Source organism: Chrysemys picta, chromosome 9 (genome assembly GCF_011386835.1).
Source record: "Chrysemys picta bellii isolate R12L10 chromosome 9, ASM1138683v2, whole genome shotgun sequence".
NCBI classification, from domain to species: Eukaryota; Metazoa; Chordata; order Testudines; family Emydidae; genus Chrysemys; species Chrysemys picta.
The window spans coordinates 49,418,791-49,440,943 of NC_088799.1; the positions used below are offsets into that span (position 1 = coordinate 49,418,791).

Below are 22,153 nucleotides of genomic sequence, written 5' to 3' on the forward strand. Positions count from 1 at the left end.
TGACAGGTTGCTCTTTTTTTAAGTTCCAGGACATAGTCAAATATCCTTTTGTGTATATATCCTTGTATATCTTTGTAATACAGTATAATCTCAGAATTACAAACACCTTGGGAATGGAGGTTGTTCGTAACTCTGAACAAAATGTTATAGTTGTTCTTTCAGAAGTTTACAACTGAACATTGACGTAATATAGTTTTGAAACTTTACTGTGCAGGAAAAAAGTGCTGTTTTGAACCATCTTAATTTTAATGAAATAATCATTAAAACTTTTACTTTATTTTTTTTGTTAGTAGTTTATGTTTAACAGTACTATACTGTACATTATTTGTTTTTTCATCTCTGCTGCTGCCTGATTGTATACTTCTGGTTCCAAATGAGGTGTCTGGTTGACCGGTCAGTTAATTACTCTGTTCATAACTCTGAGGTTCTACTGTACTTGAATAAATGAAAATCACAAATTTTAGTTTCTACACATCACAATTTTCAATGTACAGAGGAATTGCATATTTTTATTGGGATATATGTATTTTGCACTTGTAGTGCAGTAAATTAGCCCCTTTCATGCAAAGATCTCAAAGCATCTTATGAGTACGGTAATAATTATACCTCACAAAACTAATCTAAGGGATTATAAACATGCAGGTAATGACTTAGTTACCTAAAACTCAATCAGGAGGATTTGAATAGGGCAGTATCAGAACAGGGCCCTTTCAAAATCTTTTTTCTAAAACAATCAATGAAGAAATTAACTTAATCTTCATGTGAAGTGTAGGTTTCGTTTGGTAATGTGAAGGGCCTGTCTGTATGAGGTGTGTCTAGGTATGTTCAGGATATCCGGACACCTGCAGCTAAAGGGTTACAGCAGTTACGTATTCGATAATCTCTGAGTTTTGGGAGCTGAAATGAGTCCTCACTTCCATTTGCATATTGATTACGAAAAGGAACCTTTGTTTTTGTTTCTCTTTGTGTTCCTTTACAGGGTTGTCTGGGGATGGCAATAAGCGAAAGGCTGTCATTGCAGACCGAGTGAGTTCCAAATCCCAATTTCATATGTATTGATACCACTTTTCATTTACCCCACAACTATTTATGAAAGAATTGGCTTCTGTCCTCCAAAAATCTCTGTGGGTGTGCATATGTGGATTGTGATTGATTTTTTTTAAATCATGAGCTTTATTTTAAAAGAGAACTGATTAGAAACTAGTGATAGGGCACACTGACAGACCGTATACTTCAGGTAAAAGCTACTTGTAGGATGTGGTATCTAGCATGCCCCAAATTTCTGCCTCTTGGCACTTCACAGGTACCAGAGTCCCATTGCCCAGCCAGTATGTATCCTTCAAGAATTGGACTTCACTACTCCAATATTGGCAGCTATCCTGCATGTACCTAACCTGACTTCCAGTGGGTATCTTAAATGTGCCTGTACCTGCAAAATAATCCCTTCAGTTGACATTGCCCAGTTGCCCGAGTCTTGTTTTTTGCGGGCAAATATTTATTTGCAGCAAAGATCAGTTCAGAGGTAACTTAAATATTTAACCTGCCCTCAGACTCCTGAACATCCCTTTGTTCGCAGGCACAGAGGCTTTCCCAAACCAACTATCCCCAGTGTGTTTTTAAACAGTGAAAATCTATGGCAAGGATTGGCAACCTTTGGCACGTGGCCCGTCAGGGAAATCCGCTGGCGGGCCGGGCCGGTTTGGTTACTTGCAGCGTCTGCAGGTTCGGCCGATCGCAGCTCCCACTGGGGGTTGCGGGAAGCAGCGCCGGCCGAGGGATGTGCTGGCTGCCGCTTCCCGCAACCTCCATTGGCCTGGAGCAGTGAACCGTGGCCAGTGGGAGCTGTGATCGGCCAAACCTGCAGACACTGCAGATAAACAAACCGGCCTGGCCCACCCCACCAGCGGATTTCCCTGATGGGCCGCGTGCCAAAGGTTGCCGATCCCTAGGGTGACCAGCTGTCCCGATTTTATAGGTATGGTCCTGATTTTTGGGTCTCTTTCTCACATAGGCACCTATTACCCCCCCACCTCCTGTTCTGATTTTTGACACTTGCTATCTGGTCAGCCTACCAATCTCTGATCTATGGCAATAGTTTGATGTAAATAGTGGGAGTCTTTTATATTGGAGAAATGACTTTCATTTATCCTGAGCAAAACCAGGAAGCCGCTACATTTGGAACACATGCATCTTGTTAGTTGTGAAGAGTCTGTTTCAGCTTCCACCCGTTTCCCATTCTTACTTTTTGTACCAACAATCAAGAAAAAGCAAACAGAGGGACATGCAGAGTAGACATTCTGGCAGCCTCTATTTATATTATAGAAAGCATTTATACGCTCGGATGTCCTTGGTAGAACAAAACCAGGAATTTTTTGATAGGATGAGAATCCTTCAGCTGTCTGACCATCGAAAGGCTCAGTTCCAAGCTGAAATCTCAGTGGAGGAAGCAGAATGCTGTTGGCCCCAACTGCCATTAGAAGCATTTTCAGAGAAATTCTTGCTCAGGTCCTGCGGCCTTAGGCTGTGTTAGAGGGCTTTCCCTTCACTCCCTCCCCTGGTTTTTGTCACACACACAGACAGACAGAAAGCAGAAGACCAGAAGTTCCAAGTGCAGGCAATGCAATGTTTATTGGGGTTAGTTCCAAGCAATCATATCCATAGCTCTACACGCCAGCAGAGTCTGTTCCCCAGTGTTCCGTTCCCAGTTCTGACCAAACAGAGCATTGCCCTGTTTCCCCCTTCCCAGCTCTGACACCGCAGAGCCTTGCTTGTGTCCCTGTTCCCCATTCCCTCCTTCTTATCAGGCCCAAATATACCTGCAGTGCATGCCCCTAGTTGCACTCTTTACAGCTTATGATCATGTTCCATATTTGGAGGCTTGTGAGTGGAGTTTTCATCCCACTTCTTTTGTATCCCATGGGAGAATGGGATACAAAAGAATGAGGTTGTGCTCTGGCCAAGGCCAGGCTTTTCTTTGGCTTTGTGTTTCTTATGCCCTCCCCTTTGCCCCTCCTAACTGGTTGCTTGACCTTGACTTGAGAGAAGAGTCAGACAGCCTTCCAGTGTATGCTCGTATGTTCTACTCCCACCATACCCTGTAACATTTTAGCTGTGCTCTGTTTCTTATCTTCTCTTTCTCATTGTACTAACAAACCCATCTAGCTGGGCAGAAGCAAGGTCTTTATCCTTTGTTCACACGCATTAGTATAAGATACATGTGAATATATAGATTATAAGAGTATCAAAAATCAAATTGGGTTGGGGCACGGGAGGGGGTCAGGGGTGCAGTCTCTGGGGGGCGCTTACCTCAAGTAGCTCCCAGAAGCAGCGGCTCCTACATGGAGGTGCGGCCAGGTGGCTCTCTATGCTGCCCCGTTCACAGGTGCCACCCCTGCAGCTCCCATTGGCTGGGAACCACAGTTGCAGGGGCGGTGCTTGGGGGCTCCGGGGCTTCCCCCACCCCTGGCTGCCCCATGCGTAGGAGCCAGATGGGGGACATGCCACTGCTTCCAGGAGCCGCACGGAGCGGGGCAAGCCCCCGACCCTGCTCCCCGTCAGGAGCTTGAGGGACAGATTAAAACATCTGGAGGGCCGGATGTGGCCCCTGGGTCATAGTTTGCCCACCCCTCCATTAGAGCTTTTCAAATAACATGTTTTTTCAAATAACATTTTTCAACATGGCAAAGTATGTTTTTCCTTAACCTCATTATTGGAAATAACTGAACCATTTTGGGTGAAATTTTGCAAAAAAATTGTCTGAGGCACATACATGGCATGCAGAATTTCAGGTGGAACAGTTAATTTAGCAAAGTTTTATAACCAACTGAAAACAAGTTTTTATAATGGGAAACGTTGGGCAACATTAATACGGTGGTGCTACCAACCCTGCTCATAGTAGTATGTGAGGAAAATTTCCCACTGTTCTCTTTTTATCTAGATGGTTGAAATCCTCTTCCATTATGCTGATCGAACTTTGAAGAAATGTCCTGACCAGGGAAAAATCCAAGTTATGGAGCAACACTTTCAGGTACAGCACCTCAGATGCTCTCTTGGTCAACACTTTGCAATTTAGATTAAAATTGTAGCTTTTCTCTGAAAGTCATTGACTTTTTTATATAATAAGTTTTAAATGTTCTTGAAACATTCATGAAATGTGTGATTTCTTTGAGAAATTAGGTATTAGCTACTACTAGGTATTCTTAATTCAGGTATGACTGTTCTCATTTTCAATGCTTCTAATCTACACCAGTAGAAATAGACTGAATCCCCTGTGTGCTCTGTTAGGGTATGTAGCAATCCTCTACAGGCCAGCACCATAATTAGCTTGAGAGTTCTGGAGTATTCCAAAATCAGTCCAATAAACAGGAGTTTGTATATGGAATATTCCAGAACTGAAATGCTGTGGTGTTGAACAGCTCTTCCAGAAGGCAGTGAGCTCTTGGGACATGATGACCAGAAAATGACTCAACTTCCTAATTCTCTGGATGAAGAATAAGATGCTCCGCTCTGCATCTGGAGCACTGATGTGGCCTTCGGGAGGCTTCATTCAAATCTGCTTTCAAAGTTGTTACATTTTGTTATCTGTTCTTTAAAAGTTGAGCCTCTTTGAACAATGGCATAATTACACCTTAATTCGACCCTGGCTAGACAGGTGAAGATTGAGTACGTCAAGCTGAGCAGTGTCCAGAGATGAATTTGTGGAATTCTGGATACCCACAGCAGAGACTTGAGGGGTTCACAATGGAATGTGATCCCTTTGGGAAAAGTAAAAGCTTTGCCGAACAAGGTACCAGAGAGTGAGCTCTGCCACTGGACTTGGTTTTCTCAGGTGTTCCAGAGAAGGCTGTCCAGGCTAACAGGTACAGGTTTAAGGGTTCCTAGAACTCTCAGTAGAGGGGTAGCCTCACCCGCTGAATTAGGAGAAAATTTAGATATATTTTAATGTTCTAAAATGTTTAATCAGTCTGCCAACTCCTACTTCAGAAGATTTATGGAGAGGAAGAATAGCTGCCTTTTGTCTTCAATCATCTCTAATCCCCTCAGATGCCCCGGTTCTCAGTAATATTAAATGGGGCACCAGAATAATCTGGAACATACCTCAAAATTTTCCTCAAGAATTAACTCTTGTCCAGCTCAGTCAGAAACCTTTTCTGAAAATCCATTGCCACAAGAATCCAAATCAAACTCACTGGCCATTGTCTCCTTATTTTCCCTTTGTCCAGCTGAGCCCAAATCCCCTGTCACCCACTCATCAAGTATGGAAGATTTTTAAAAGGTCTTGAAACCTGCAAATTGAGATGCATATGTGTGTTGCTGTCATGTTTTGTCCTCGTACTCCTCCTCTGCAATTGATACCTCTTTGTCAATTTTGTCTGTATTGTGTCTGTAACAGCCTGCCTAACAGGGCCCAGATATGATTTGCAGTCTCTGCCAGCTGCTGTACTAAAATAATTTTTTTGTTACTGCTGGAATTTGGGAAGGCCTGTGATGTGGGTGTAGCTGTGGAGGAGTTACAGCTGTATAATTGTATCTTTTGTCCAGGAAAATCAGGCTAATTGGGCAACTGCCTAAATGTGAGAGCTACCTGCTATTTGACTGTCATTGATTCTTCACAATATTGATCATATTGATAATGTATGCCATTTGACAGTACCTTTCATTGAGTTACTCACACTTTCTTAATGGTCTTTCTACAGGATATGGTGCCTGTCATAGTCGATTACTGCCTTTTACTTCAGCGAACGTAAGAGAGTTTGCATGCTTGTCTGTCAGGTTAATGAAACCATAGGAATTGCAATCACAAATCAGGCCAGTGGCCCATCTAGTCCTGTATGTTCTGTCTCGTGGTGACCTGCACAGGTGTTGAAAAACCTGATAGCTGACAATTATGGAATAATATGCCAAAAGGGGAAGTTTGTTTTTAACCTCCTCCCTATTGCCAAGCCAGTTATGCAATAAAGTAGGAGGATTTATCACTTCTAATTTTTTTAACCCTACCTGATGTAACTGACTTTCCTGTATCCATGTAAATGTCCAAGACTTCTTTGAATTCCATCAATACACTTATATTTGATCGATCTATCCAATCTTTATAGCTTTTATGATGGAACTGGTCACCATACTATCTCAGCACCTCCATTCTAGATTTTTTTTTTCTTGCTAGCACTACTGTGAAATTAACTTGACAGATTTTTCCTTTTATGAATTTTCTACATTTCCCCCACCGAGTAATTTCTCGTCCTTCGAACAAATGGCTTAGAACCCTAGGCTATGAACATTCATCCCAGTTCAAAAGTAATGTTTTTGGTTCATTCACCTTACACCCTTCCGGTAAAATTATTAAACCACAGTTTCAGTCTATGTAAGAGCAGGAAAATGTCACGTCAAGAAAATGAAAAGTTGACACTGCTTTAATTTTTCATTAAAAAATTTCTCATTTCCACTTAATCACTTTATTTTTTAAAAAAATCTGTTTACAGAGAGTTCTGTTTAGTTTACGTGCACATTGCTTTCCCTCAATACTTCTCTTTATCTCCTCTAGTAAATCATCACTCACTTGCTTAGAAACCAAGTGTCACCCTTCCAACTCCAAGAATTAGATGAGATAGAATTGGAAAAGATTTTCTATGTCTACTAGTTCTTGTCCCTATTTTACTTCAGGATTTTTCCTGCATGTTAAATGCTTATTCGAGCTTGTCTACAAATTAGTTATGCCACCTAACTATGCCAGTCTAGTTAAAGCAATACAACTCCCCATTGTGGACACAGTTGAATTGATCTAGTGCTTATACTGATCTATTTTATCCTATAGGGAAGGGAAATAAAGTTTTTTATATTGGTATAGCTGCATCCACCCCAGGAGTTGTGCTGGTTATAACTATATGGTTAAAAATCAAGCTAACCAAAATAGTTGTGTACAGAAACTGTGTGGACCTAGCACCTCTCTGACTTTATTTGGAGGCACTTCATTGTCTAATTTTCACTGTTCTTTGAAAAAACGGTTTCACCAGCTTCCAGTGGTGGATGTAGCCTCTGTGTTTAATGAGTGCATCACACCATTGGTTCTCTGCCAGGGGTTCGGGACCCCTGGGAGGCCGTGTGCAGATTTCCAGGGGTTCGTCGTGCATGGCCAGTGTTAAGACTTGCTAGGGCCCAGGGCAGAAAGCCAAAGCCCTGCTATGCAGGACTGCAGCTTGGGGCCCCGAAGCCCACCACCTGTAGCTAAAGCTGAAGCCTGAGCAACTTAGCTTTGCGATGCCCCCTGTGGCAGTTGCCCTCTTTGCTACCCCTCAACACCAGCCCTGGCTTTTATATGCAGAAAAACAGTTGTTGGGGCACAGCTGAGCCATGGAGTTTCTATAGCATGTTTGAGGGCGGGGGGCTGAGGGGCTCAGGGGCTCAGAAAGAAAAAGGTTGAGAACCCTTGCACTATACTAAACTCTAGTGTAATCACATTATGAAACAAAACAAAAAAATAAATAAAAAGAGCATAATGTAATGAATGCTAGGGCAGGGGTGTGGTCCGGTGAGGGTCCAGGGCCCGCTGTCAGTGCTGGTCACCCCGGGGCCTTGCCAGTTACTCCCGTCAGGGAGGCATCTCTGCTCAGCATCTGGATCTTGCTGCACAGAGTGGGGAGAGGCCCCACAATGAGCCCAGTGCCGTGCTGCCTAGAGAATGGGACACATGGGGCACCCTCATGCCCCCCCATACCCACACATTCTCTGGCAGACTTTGCCCTTTGGGCTTCCCTGGCAGCATGTGACTCTGACATCATTGCACGATGATATGGCGGGGAGCAGTACCACCATGATACATATGTTGGGCTATAGCGCTGCATGTAATTTCTCATGCAAAGGAGTGAATACAGCTCTCTGCCTGCCCCCCCCAGGGTGTTTTTGTGGGTGCAATTGAACCCATGAACCACTCTGCTAAAGCTGCCTCTACTAGCTTCCCTCCTAGGCTACAATATGATGGATACATTTGTAAAAATGTTAAACTGTGTCTATATTGGTGTTAAGTGGGATTTCCAATTGTTAAGCTAAGAAATGCTGAATGCTGTAGTTCCCTCGATTTGTATAGAAAGCAGGTCATTATAACACTTAATAGATTTTAATTAATCTTCATTTTAACAAGTAATTGTCACTTTTTTCTCTTAGTGACCTTCTGTTCAGCCAGATGTATGACAAATTGAGTGAGAATTCAGTGGCAAAGGGTGTTTTTCTGGAGTGCCTGGAGCCTTACATTTTAAGTGATAAGTTGATGGGAATGACCGCTCAAGTGATGAAAGACTTGCTGCTTCACTACCAAGATAAGAACCTAATGGAGGACATGGAGGCCTGCATTGTGCATATGGATATCACCAGCCTAGACATACAGCAGGTGAACTGCCATGTTAACTTAGCCTATGTTATACAGGAGGTCAGACTAGATGATCACAACGGTTCTTTAAGAGATTGCGTATGTCCCTTCCACTTCAGATGTGTGTGCACCCAGTGCACCAGAGTCAGAAATTTTTTCCCCTTGGTGGTATCTTTTGGGGCAGTGCGTGCAACCTCCACTGCTTCATGATTCTGCACTTTGGTATAAAGGGCAGATTGACCCTGACTGCTCTCAGTTCATTTTTGCCTCCCATAATTGGTAGTTGGAGCACGTTAGCTTGTTCCTACTTTCTCTTTCAGGGAATTTTTTTTCTCTCTGGTATATAATTATTGGTACTCATTGCATAGTTAATTAGTGCTTTAGTGTAAGTTTCATTGGTCATTTTTCTTAGTTTTCTTAGCATGTCGGTTCCTGTTTGTTCTGGATGCTGATGCCAAGTACCAGAACATGCTCGGTCTCTGGGCTTTCAGCCTTGCATTGTCAGCAAGAAATCTGCCAGTCAGTGACCCTCATAGAATCATAGAATATCAGGGTTGGAAGGGACCTCAGGAGGTCATCTAGTCCAACCCCCTGCTCAAGGCAGGACCAGTTCCCAACTAAATCATCCCAGCCAGGGCTTTGTCAAGCCAGGCCTTAAAAACCTCCAAGGAAGGAGATTCCACCACCTCCCTAGGTAACGCATTCCAGTGCTTCACCACCCTCCTAGTGAAATAGTGTTTCCTAATATCCAACCTGGACCTCCCCCACTGCAATTTGAGACCATTGCTCCTTGTTCTGTCATCTGCCACCACTGAGAACAGCCGAGCTCCATCCTCTTTGGAACCCTCCTTCAGGTAGTTGAAAGCAGCTATCAAATCCCCCCTCATTCTTCTCTTCTGGAGACTAAACAATCCCAGTTCCCTGAGCCTCTCCTCGTAAGTCATGTGCTCCAGACCCCTAATAATTTTTGTTGCCCTCCGCTGGACTCTTTCCAATTTTTCCACATCCTCCTTGTAGTGTGGGGCCCAAAACTGGACACAGTACTCCAGATGAGGTCTCACCAATGTCGAATAAAGGGGAACGATCACTTTCCCCTACTTATACCCTCCATTCCAGGTCCCTTAAGTACCATGGTGAGGGTCACATCTGGGACACTGTCAAATCTGCAGAGACTTCCAGTCCTGGACCAAAATGGGCAGGGAGGTGAGACTGCATCACCTTCTCCTGGAGGCCATCCTGTGTTCACCTTCCTGCTTGACATGGTCACTGAGTGTCAGGATCCCAACAAAGGCAGTCAGGGCCAAGAGTCAGAGCAGGGACAGAATTGATGCTGGAAGTAGCAGAGATGTTCGTAGTTGGGTTACAGGCCAGGATTGATTCCAAAGGTCAGGGTCTGAATCAGGTTTCAGGGTCCGAGTCAGGAGGCAAAGTCCTAATCAAGCTGAGGTAAAAGCCAGGAATTCAGAAGCAAGGAGCAGGAACAGTTGTGGTAGCTACAGGAGATCGACATTGTTGCAAGGATACTTCCTGGAACACCCCTGTGGTTTATATCGGGCAGGGAGCCGATCAGGAGCCATGAGACTGCTGTCTGTCAAACCCTTCAGGTGGAACTTCCCATGGTCTGTGTCCACAGTGGGTCATGGGAAGTGAAGTTGCAAGCTGGTTACAGCTGCCACTGAGTGGTAGCCTGGAGATATCAGTTATCTAGTTGCTCTGCAGTCGTGGGTTCTAGACCCATAGGGCCTTACCTCTTCTCTTCTTCTTCCTCTGTTAGAAGTGTGCCTCAGACTCTGCACCTATCCCATTCCCTGGAGCCGATGAAGAAACACAGACAGCATGCCTTGAAGGGCCAGACTCCTCCAAAATATTGAGATCCCCAGTACTGTCTGCCAGCAAACAAGCTGGATGGCAGGACAGAGCGTTCTCTGGGAAGATGCATTTTGGGCACAGACTTCATCTTGCCCGGAGTCATTGACTCTGGCACTGGTGTTTGTGCTGCTGAGGTGGACTCCCACTGCAGTACCATCCCCTTCGATGCAGCAGCAGGGAAATCTCTTAGTACCAGCAATGCTGGAAGCTTATGCTGTGGCACGGGACCTACTGTCTCTTGGTGCTGGATTCTCCAGCAGTGCAGGAGACAAATCAACCGGTACCTATTGATCCCTCAGGCTGTGTTTTCAGACTTGCCTCCAAGACTCTCAGTATTGTGATGGACTTCAGACTTTCCGGCACTTCCTTGCACAGTGCAGCCCAGAGGCAAACTCAGCATGCTGTCTCTAGTACCAACCTCTCTGGATGTGTGCCACTCGACCTCAGCACCGCATGGTACAGCATGTCCATGGTCAGGTGACTCAGGATCTTTCATCAGAGACTGAGGTAGGCTTCTAAGCCCCTTGCTCCTCTCTCGCCTGTCTCATGATGATTCTGCTCCTAGTGCCTGGCAAACATCCTAAGGTGATCAGGGGATCTGGATCCTTGGGCTGTTAGGGCTTGGGTCCTATACCCTACCAATGGCCGTATTAGAACCCATGGGATTTTTCCACCACCACCACCAGATCCGACCAGCTTCATCTTCCTTCTAGATCACCAAGTGGATGACAGATTATTTTCCATGAGGAGGCTCAGGATGTTACTCCCAGTACCGAGCAGGAACAGCCTCACGTGCCAGAAGTCCCATCATTTCCATACAGGAGGTGTCAGGCGCGTCCTCGCCTTTTCAGGGTGACTCCAGGCCCTACCAGAAGTTGATAGAGGGTTGCTTCCTCTCTTGATGGTCTAGTCAAGGTAGTGCAATAGAGTTCTATGGGCAGGTGGAACTACTGGCATCAGTAGGACCTTTCCAAATGCTCTACCTATAAATGAAGCCATTCTGGAGCCCGCAAGATTGTTGTGGCAAATGCCATCATCTCTGCTGCTGACAGCCAAGAGAATCGAGCAAAGGTACTTTGTCCCTTCTCGGGGCTATCAACATTTCTACCTCCATCCCTTGGGTTCCTTGTGCTCTTGTTTACTGCCAAGACAAGCATCAGGAATAGCCTCCTCCCCGAAAGGATAAAGAAGCAAAGAGACTGAGCATTTTCCATAGAAAGCTTTATTCCACTACTGGCCTGCAGTTTGTTTCTCTAACTAGCATGCCTTTTTGGCCAGATAACATTTTTCCCTCTGGGGCCATGTACTGAAGTTTGCAAACAAATTACCAGACAGTGCCAGGCCACCTTGGCAAATGGGTAGCTAGGACCTTTCTCCAAGTTGCATTAGATGGGGTGGATTTGGCAGCTAGAGTGATGGCATCAGCAGAAACAATGCACAGATGTTCATCATGGTTTCAGTCATTGGGTGTTCTGCAGGAGGTCCAACAGACTATCCAGAATCTCTCCTTTGAGGGATCCTACCCTCTTCTCTTAGCAGACTGTGAGAAGATTCAGAGCTCAAAGACTTGAGGTCCACTCTGAAATCATTGGGCATTTACACTCCTTTCCCTGAAATGAACAGTTCTGTCTTCAGTCATACCAATGATACCCGCTTGTCACTCCTAGGGTACATCTACACTACAGGGGGGAGTCGATTTAAGATACGCAAATTCAGCTACGTGAATAGCGTAGCTGAATTCAACGTATCGCAGCCGACTTACCCCGTTGTGAGGACGGCGGCAAAATCGACTTCTGCGGCTTTCTGTCGGCGGCGCTTACTACCACCTCCGCTGGTGGAGTAAGAGCGCCGATTCGGGGATCGATTGTTGCGTCCCAACGGGACGCGATAAATCGATCCCCGAGAGGTCGATTTCTACCCGCCGATTCAGGCGGGTAGTATAGACCTAGCCCTAGATAGCCTGACTACTACAGGAAAAATCACAAGGGGAGACCTACACCTCCTCAGTTTTCTTTTGTGGTAGGGTCTTGTAGACAGCCAGGAATTTGTAAGCAGCCTGTTTGACTGCCTTTCAGGAACAGAATAACGGTTAGTTATAGGCCAGTTTCTCTCACCCCTGTTTTTTCCAACAGTTTATCCTATTTGCTATGCATTTAGGCCAGAATTACCATGGATTTACAATAACGTTTTGAGACCACTCAATTACCAAGTTTTTAATCTACTTAATGTGTGCCATGTCATTTTTATATCATTATAGTTTTTTAATCAGAATTTTGTATGGTACCAAGTCAAATGTCTTAGAAGTCTATTATCTTTATCAACCAAACTTGTAATCTTGATTTAAAAAAAAAATCAAGTTAGTTAGACAGGATCTATTGTCTATAAACCAGTGTTGATTTCCACTAATTACATTACCCTCCTTTAATTCTTTACTAATTGAGTCCCAATTGAGGAGCTCCATTATCTTGCCACGGATCGATATCAGGCAGACAGGCCTATAATTAGTTGGGTCACCCTTTTTTAAAAATGGCACACTAACTTTCTTCCACTCTTCTGGAACTTTGCTTGGCTAGAACTAGGTTGTTTGAGTCATCCTTCCAGGTGTTCATGTCAGACATAACATGACATAACAGACATTTGTAAAACTGCAACTTTGGTTGTTGGTGTACACAACTCATTACGCTATAAAGGTATTTCATCATTCTAGAGATGAGGCCAAGTTTGGTCGAGTAGTCCGTCAGTTATTGTTCAGGTACTGAAACCCAGGTTGAACTGCTTGTGAGTCACTTGAAGTGAAATGGACATATGCAGTCACTCAAAAGAAAAAATGGTTACTAACCAGTTATATAGCTGTTGTTCTTTGAGATGTTGCACATGTCCATTTCCTGACCCACTCTCCTTCCCCTCTATATGAGAGGCACTGGAGATTGTATGAAATGCCCCAACTAATATCAGTAGGGGGAAAATATCTCTAATTTTGGCACACTGAGTAGGCACACACCTGAATTAGAATGGCATGTGGAACTCATCTTGAAGAACAAGACTTACAGAACAGGTTAGTAACTGATTTTTTTTGTTTTGTTTTCTTTCTGGTCTTGGAATCTATGAATCTATGCATGGACTTCATCTGCACGAGAGGCAGCTCTGTTGTACAAGGCAGCATTGTACATATCCTAGGATACTCCTTGTAAACTTCTCTCTTTTTGTAACTGCTGGCCCAGCAAACTCCACCTGGATTTGGGAAGTTAAGCTGTGTTATTTCCTCCTTCCCCAACGTCACCAGTAATAAAAGCTATGCAGGCCAAACTCAGACCTTACTATACTTAAACAACCCCATTGTCTTCAGTCAGTAACTGAAGATAGACTTTAACCCAGAGAACAGCATTTTAGAGAAACTACACTCCACATTCTTTTAAACACACTAATTTAATAAAATATTTTAATATGTGTATTGTTTAGGGCATTGTGCCCAATTTGTGGCCTGGGGGATGACATAGTTGCCTTCAAGGGTGACTGAGTTAAGAAGAAAATATTCTCAATGCACTGTAGCCTCTATTTTTGTTTTATGCCAACGCATTTGAAGTGGGCCATCGCTACAAGGAGGTGGTAGGGCCCATGGTCACCCACGTGCCTTCCTTCTAGCCCCAGGGGCAGCTGTGTTGTGAGCTGGAAGCACTAATGGCTACTGTCTCCTCTGCATTTGCTCATCAGCTTGGCAGGGAGAAGGGTAGCTCTGGTTGCTCCATTGTCTGCTTCCCTGCTAGGCTGTGGAAGCCCCAGGGGGAGCAATGAAGGAGCTCAGCAGGCTTGATCTTGGCCTAGGGGAGCACATAGCAAAGGATGGTTCCTTTCATCTTCTCAGCCTCCAGGGCAACCCAGCAGAGGGGAAAAGCTGAGAAGCAGCCACCAATCACTGCCCCATCATTCTCTGCCCTGGCACAAGTTAGAGCAACCTGGACATTGCTCTAACTTGGTTTGGCATGCTGTAAAGCAGCTGGGACTAGCCAGAGTGCAGCATTCTTTAGCTGCATCCACTCCTGATATGCCCCCTGCACCAGGATATTGGAGTAAAATATACTGACTCACGGCTGCTGGGTGTTCCAAGCAAGGGGCTCCCTTTTTGACACCTGAGTTAGTGAAAAGGGAGTGTACCAGAGTAGAGAATCCTCAGGGTATGAACTGTGGCCCCGTAACTTTTTTGAAATAATATATTTAACCTGTAGGCTGGTGGGCACCCCTGGTTTGGGGCTGGCTGATGGCATGGTGACAGAACAACTTACTAACTCAACAAAAGCCATGACATTTGGAGAGCTGTTCTCTTGGGTCCCTTGCTCCAGAGGTCAAGGGTGTAAGGAATTGGGAAGACCTGGATTTCTCATTCTGGTACCTCAGACAGGCCCTGGATTTCAGGTGTACATCCTGGTAGCTTGGCAGAGTTCTGCATATGGCAAATTCTCACTTGTGTAACTTTGCACGCTGCCCTTGCCCCCTCAACAACACGCCCTCCCCCAAAATAACCCACCCATGCTGCTGTTTTCCTGTAGCTGGCTAGGATAAGTACTATGGTCAGAGCTGTCTTTGAGTGAATACAGGAAGGGAAATTAATGGGATAATGGAAGATGTTAGGCTGTTCTGTACAAGGATTCTCTACATCTGAGGAAATCTGCTTTGTTTCCATGCAGGTAGTTCTCCTGTGCTGGGAAAATCATCTGTATGATGCCATGATCTATGTGTACAACAGTGGAATGAATGACTTCATTAGTCCGATGGAGGTAGGAAGACTAGTCATGATCTATGCTTGTGGTACCTAATGTCACATTTTAATCCATCCATCCCCTTTTTTGTTTCTCCCTGCACCTTTCATAAGACATTGGGAAGGATTGTTTCCATCTACATATTTTAATTTTTCAAACTGCAGTGAGATATTGGTCTGTGCCATTCATCACTCATCTTTATCTGAGGGTCAGTTTGTAAAGCTCTGATCACTTACTGATCTGCTAATTTGGTGCGTGCTGCATGTTCTTCCCTGTGATTCTGAGCATGGGAGTTTTGCTGATAGCTAGTGTACAGTGTGTACAGATTCACCTCTTGCTCCTCTCTCCTACTGTATCTAGTGTGCATTTTTCATATTTCTCTGGGAATATTCGGTGAAACTTGATCAAATGCCTTTCTTAAATCTAAGTATACCATAAAATGTCTAAGGTATCAGTGCTCTACTGAGTGTCAGACCACAACACTGGCAGATCTAATGTCTATATCAATATAAAACTAAACAAGTACAAAAAAACCCAGATGCAACACAATAAGTAAGGGTTAAACAGAATGCATGTTACAATCTGAGCTGCTTTGTCTCCATGTTGCTGATGGCCATTCTGACAATGGGATGTAATGCACAACAATAGCATCCCATCTTCTGTCCAACTGGGAATCAGCAGGTGAGAGAATGAGTTTTTCTTTAGGCACCCCACTCTGTGCAGTGTCGTTTTGTCTGTTGGGAGTACCTAGTGTTTTAACGCCATCTAATGAGAATGTACCTGTGTGTGGTGGTGGTCAGAACTACAACAGGAGCAGCCTCTGCATAATGGCAGGTTTTTAATTCTAGTATTGGGGCACAGGCTATCAATACCAGGCATGTCTCCTGTGGAAGGACCCAGTAGAGTGATATGGCTGAAGGCTGCATGGCAGGGTGGATAAAAATCAATGATTTAAAAAAAAATAAAAATAAAAAAGCTATTTTTTTTTATTTAAATAGCATTTTTTTTATAAAATGCTTTTTGAGGAAAAAACCTATCTAAAGATAGTTTTAATTAAGATACATTATAGCTCAAAGATATCTCATCAAGGAATAGGGATTATAAATTCTAATTCTATAGTATGAGGCAATATATTAATGTAATGTTTAATAAAAGTTTTGTAAATGAATTCCAATAGTTCATGGATTAGGGACCCAATCTTATGGGGTTCCAGGGGCTTCTGTACAGATTATTTAGGTTAATATTTCTATCTACCCAATGGGACTCAGTGCTCAGTCTAGAAGATACCATCAGAGATGTCAAGTACCAGAGGGGTAGCCGTGTTAGTCTGAATCTGTAAAAAGCAACAGAGGGTCCTGTGGCACCTTTGAGACTAACAGAAGTACTGGGAGCATAAGCTTTCGTGGGTAAGAACCTCACTTCTTCAGATGCAAGGCAAGCTTATGCTCCCAGTACTTCTGTTAGTCTCAAAGGTGCATCAGAGATGCTTAGTTTTGCAATTCTCAGACTGAATTTGTGTCTCCAGAGATAACATGCTTGTTAACAGCACAAATGTTTTTAAATAAATAATATATAGAGGTGAGAAATAACAGACCTCAACCCTATTGTCCCTCTGCAAATTTGTGTACACAGAGTCAATCTCTTACCTCTCTATAAAAGTGCAAAGTTTCAAAAAGTTAATGAATAGAAGATTGTTGGAGGCAGAATAGATCTGGACAAGGAGAAGTCTGGAGATAAATGAGACGGGAGGGACAGGCGGTAGAAACAAAAGTGAGACTGTTTGAGCAGCATATTCCAGAAGTCTTGAGGTCTTTCTGAGTGTAGCCTTCATTGATTTGAGATCTACCATACCATTCTCTCACTAGAAGGGAAAACCTATAATGGCAGCAGGTCGTAAAAGAGACCCAGTTTGGGAATATTTTAATGAAGTTCCTCTACCGGTGGGTAAGATAGGCATGTGTGCAAAATGCAAACAGTGCAACAAAGAAATGCAAGGCCTTCGGAGACAGTGAAACCCTCTCCCTCACGCTCCCCAGCCAGATCTGAACCAATTGGGAGCATGGCTTCACCCTCTCAGGAGCAGAGGCAAGAAGTACAACGGTTTCCGAGGAGAGACTTTAACAAGGGTAAAGGGTCTCCCGCAAGTTCCTTACCCTCTGTATTGACAGCTCAGAAGGCAGGTGCCTCAGGCTGTCACAACGCCTGAGCCGCAGCTCCCGCGGAGCACAGAGGCAGGGACCCGATCTCCCGTACCGGGAAGGTCTCCTTGGCACCAGTCCACTCAGCACCAAAAACAGACGCAGTGCTGACAGCAGGATCTGCTCCGGTGCCGAAAAGAACATCAGCACCGAGCCTGCCTGCTGCTCCAGTACAGGCAGCGGACCCCCTGCAGGGCACCTCCAAGCGACCCGCGGCACCGGAAAAACTCAGACTCGGTAATTTGCCTGAGCACAGATCATGCTCAGTACAGTCCAGGCAGCAGGAGCAACAGTTTCTCAGTTAATGTGACCTCTCAGTGGCACCTGAGCCTAATTCCCCACTCCTGGATACACAAGGCTCACATTTTGAACAGCCACTCTCCCCACTTGACCTAGCTACCTTTACTGACAGCGAACCTGATATGCATCAGCAGGCGGAGTTCTCCCCACCTGCCTCTCCTCCTCCACTGGAACCTTTTCCACCTCAGGTCACAGCTCACAACCACCAGTCTCAATTTCCCTACTTCACCCCCCCGCCCCCATGGGCGGCACCTGAGTTCTCCTACCCTATGCCTTGGCCTCAGTGGTACCCTGGGCCACATCCTTCTGCCACTCACCCTCAAGCCCCTTCCACCAAACCTCTACCTCCTTCTGCACCTCGATCTCCAGCTCTGTCTACTTCTAGAGCACCTGAATTTCCCCCTTCCTCCCAAGAACGTGAGCTATGGACCATATCCTGACTCACCGACCCCTAACTCTCCATCCGCTCCAGACAGAGCTCTCTTCCCTCCACCTCCACAGAACGTGGACGATTGTAAACAATTTCAAGAACTTTTCAAGAGGGTGGCACTCAGCCAAGATATCCCCTTAGAAGAGGTTCAGGAGACACAACACAGACTCCTCAAAATCCTCCAACCCTCTGCGCCCTCAAGGATTGTGCTCCCCATAAATGATGCACTCCTGGAACCAGCTGACACTCTCTGGCAGACTCCAGCCTCTCTTACCAACTTCCAAAAAGGCTGAACATAAATACTATGTTCCTACTAAGGATACTGACTTTTTATTTTCTCATCCACAACCGAACTCTCTTGTTATGGATGCAGTTGCACAAAGGACGAAACAGCCACACTATCGACCCACCCCGCAAGACAAGGACCTTAAATGCCTTGATGTCTTGGGTCTCAAGGTTTATACGTCCTCCACTCTACAGTTCAGAATTGCAAACTATTCTGCCCTCCTTGAAAGCTACGACTTCGATAATTACAATAAACTTTTTGAATTTGCCTCCCTTATTCCAGAGGATAGGAGAGCAGACTTCAAGTCAGTCCTTGTTGAGGGCCAATTGATTTCAAGAATGGCCCTACAAGCATCTCTAGACACAGCAGCCCATACTACTGCAACTGCTGTGGTTATGTGCAGATCTTCATGGCTCTCTGCATCCGGCATCCCTAAAGACCGGCAGACCAAAGTGGAGGACCTCTCCTTTGATAAAGATAAGCTCTTTTCCACAAAAACCAATGAAGTCCTTCACACCATGAAAGATTCTAGAGCGACACTGTGTATCCTGGGCATTCACCCATCCCTTCCCAGGAGACAACGATACCAACCTTATCAAAGACCACGCACACAACAGTATTACCGGCCTCAACCCAGACCATATGATATAACCAGGAATCGCGCCAGAACTCCTAAGTGCAGACAAAATCAAGCACAAGCAACTACTTCCCACCCATCAGGAAATAAACAACAATTTTGAAGCATTGGTCGAGGGTCTGCACGACCACCCCTTGATTCCACCACCTACTTGCCCATTTGGCCACCGCTTCCAGGGTTTCCAACATGCCTGGCAGCAGATTACGCAGGACCGTTAGGTCCTCGAAATAGTTCAGTCCAGTTACTCCATCCCTTTTATATCCTACCCTCCTACCCTTCCCCATCCTTCTTCAGGGACCCTTCTCAGGAGCACTTACTTCGCACAGAAGTGGCTCACCTTCTACAACTAGGTGCAGTGGAACCTGTGCCAACACAACATTGAGGGAAAGGTTTCTATTCCCATTACTTTCTGACCCAGAAAAAGACCGGGGGATGGAGGCCTATACTAGCCCTACGCCAACTGAACAAATTCGTGAGGATATAAAGATTCAAGATGGTCACACTGGGCACAATAATACCTGCACTGGATCAAGGGGACTGGTTCACAGCCCTCGACCTACAGGATGCTTATTTTCATGTACAGGAACTCCTCACTTAACGTTGTAGTTATGTTCCTGAAAAATGGAACTTTACGCAAAACGATGTTAAGCGAATCCAATTTCCCCATAAGAATTAATGTAAATGATGGGGTTAGGTTCCAGGGAAATTTTTTCACCAGACAAAAGACTATATTTTACACTCTCTCTCTCTCTCTCTGTTTTAAACAAGCAATTTAATACTGGTACACAGTGATGATGATTGTGAAGCTTGGTTGAGGTGGAGGAGTCAGAGGGTGGGATATTTCCCAGGGAATGCCTTACTGCTAAATGAACTAGCAATTGATTGAGTCCTCAAGGGTTAACTCTCACAACACTCTACAAGGCAGCAGGAAAGGAGGGAGGGCAGACACACACACCCTGTGTGTGAGAGGAAAAAAATGCACATTTCCCCTTTAAGTAGCTGACCCCAGGCTTAAGTACACTGCCTTGTTAATTAAATCCGCTTGCTGAGACCTGAGACAGCAGCTACTGCCTAGAAGCTCCCTCCCTCCGTTGGGTGTCCCCCTCCCCCCCGCTCTATGGAAGATGGGGTAAGCAGGGTGTAGGAGCACGGGGGAAGGCGAGACACCCTGACATTAGCCCCCTTTTTTCCCCCTTTTGGCCTCCCCCCATACAGCAAGCAGGAGTCTCTGGGAGCAGCTCCAAGGGACAGGGCAGGAGCAGCACAAGGCAGCTGCTGCACAGGGAACTTAGGGGGGAATGGGGAGCTGATGGGGGGCTGCTGGTCCGCCCTGGTTCCAACCACCCACCAGCTAGCTGCAACGGGCTGCTCTTCCTGCAAGCAGTGGACAAAACAGGTGGCTGCCAAGCGACGTTAGAAGGGAGCATTTCACAACTTTAAACGAGCATGTTCCCTAATTGAGCAGCAACTTAACATCAAAACGATGTTAACTGGGACGACTTTAAGTGAGGAGTTCCTGTATCAGTTCATCCAGCCCACAGACGCTTCCTATGATTCACTATCAGACACGACCATTTTCAATACAGAGTTCTTCCTTTCGGACTTTCCACAGCACTGAGAGCTTTTTCCAAGACTCTAGCCGTTGTCGTGACTCACCTCCACAGACATGGGATCACGCTTTTCCCTTACCCGATCACTTTCCCTATGCATGGAAGCCATCTGGCTATGGAATTGGTGCATACATCACATACAAATCATTGCTTCATACCTACCTGGCTGCCACAACACTACTGCCGATGCACTCAGCAGGCACTTCTCGACAGAACACGGATGGGAACTGCACCCCGCAATACTTCAACAGCTCTTCTCCCTCTGGGGCACCCCATCAATAGATCTCTTTGCCACAACCCAGAATCACAAATGTCATCTATTTTGTTCCAGAGCGGGACTCAGGACTGCATCCCTAGGAGATGCATTCCTCATGGAACAATTCTCTCCTGTACGCCTTCCCACCAATCCCTCTGCTACACAGGTTATTCGCAAGATCAGAGACCAGGCCTGGGTCATATTTATTGCCCCGGCTTGGCCGAGACAGTCGTGGTATCCATACCTACTCCGCATGTCCTCCTGTGATTCCATGGACTCTCCCCAGCAGATCAGATCTGTTTTCCCAGGACAACAGATGGGTTCTTCACCCTCAGCTCCAGAAACTCCACCTGACAGCCCGGTTCCTTCATGGTTCCAAACCCACGAACTAGCTTGTTCCAAGCAAGTTTGATACGTCGTCCTGCATAGTAGAAAAGACTCCACTCGTAAAACTTACCTGCAGAAGTGGAAATGTTTCTCCCTCTGGTGCTCACATAATCACTTAACACCCCATGCGGTAACCCTCCCTAGCATCCTAGACTACCTTCTAAAATTGAAACAGGATGGACTCTTGCTCAGCTCCATCAAAGTACACCTGGCGGCACTTACCACCTTCCATGACTTGTTAGAAGGCTACTCACTCTTTACCCACCCCACCATAAAACTATTTCTCACGGGCCTACAAAATCCCTACCTGGAAATTTATCCAGCGGCAGCTACATGGAATCTTAACCTCGTTCTTTGCGGTATCCTAAAACCTCCATTTGAGCCCTTGGCTACCTCTTCTCTTCTTCATACGTCCATGAAGGTAGCTTTTTTAGTTGCAATAACATCAGCAAGGAGAGTAGGAGAAATAAGCGCCCTGATGGCCTATCCTCCCTACACAATCTTCTGCAAAGACAGTCACTATGAGACCACATCCTAAGTTTCTCCCTAAGGGGTGTCCACCATCCACCTTAACCAACCGATATACTTACCTACTTTCTATCCCAAACCTCACAAGACTCTGCACGAGGCAACTCTGCATGCTCTCGACATTAGGCGAGCAATTGCCTTTTATTTAGACAGGACTAAAACATCTCATAAGTCCCCGTGACTCTTTGTACCGAAAGATCGAAAGGTACAGCTTTTCTAGGCAACACCTGTCCATGTGGCTCTCTGACTGCATCAGATCCTGTTACCACATCCAAAATATTCAACCACCTGAAGGCATTAGAACTCATTCCACTCGAGCCATGTCGAAATCCGTTGCCTTCCTACATAACGTACCCATTCCTGTAAAGCAGCTACATGGTCATTTGAACACACGTTTGCCAAACGCAATGCTATCACGCAGGATACCATGGCAGACACCATAGTAGGTCATACAGTACTCACTGCTGCAGCTCCAAAGTCCCACCAACCATAGTGGGTACTGCTCCGCATTCACCTAGAATGGAGCACCCACAGGGACA

The 22,153-nt window shown here is 45.4% G+C and overlaps 1 protein-coding gene across 4 annotated transcripts in view; it reads left to right on the forward strand.

The window, feature by feature from the left end:
• Positions 1–22,153, forward strand: part of VPS8 (VPS8 subunit of CORVET complex) — a 252,389-nt gene that overhangs the window by 81,790 nt on the left and 148,446 nt on the right. For all 4 annotated transcript variants that reach the window (XM_065556171.1, XM_042853465.2, XM_005308658.4 and 1 more), the window contains exons 18-22: positions 980–1,026; positions 3,938–4,027; positions 5,697–5,743; positions 8,158–8,380; positions 14,911–15,000. In XM_065556171.1, the coding sequence (XP_065412243.1) occupies positions 980–1,026; positions 3,938–4,027; positions 5,697–5,743; positions 8,158–8,380; positions 14,911–15,000 (497 nt within the window). The remainder of the gene's footprint in view (positions 1–979; positions 1,027–3,937; positions 4,028–5,696; positions 5,744–8,157; positions 8,381–14,910; positions 15,001–22,153) is intronic.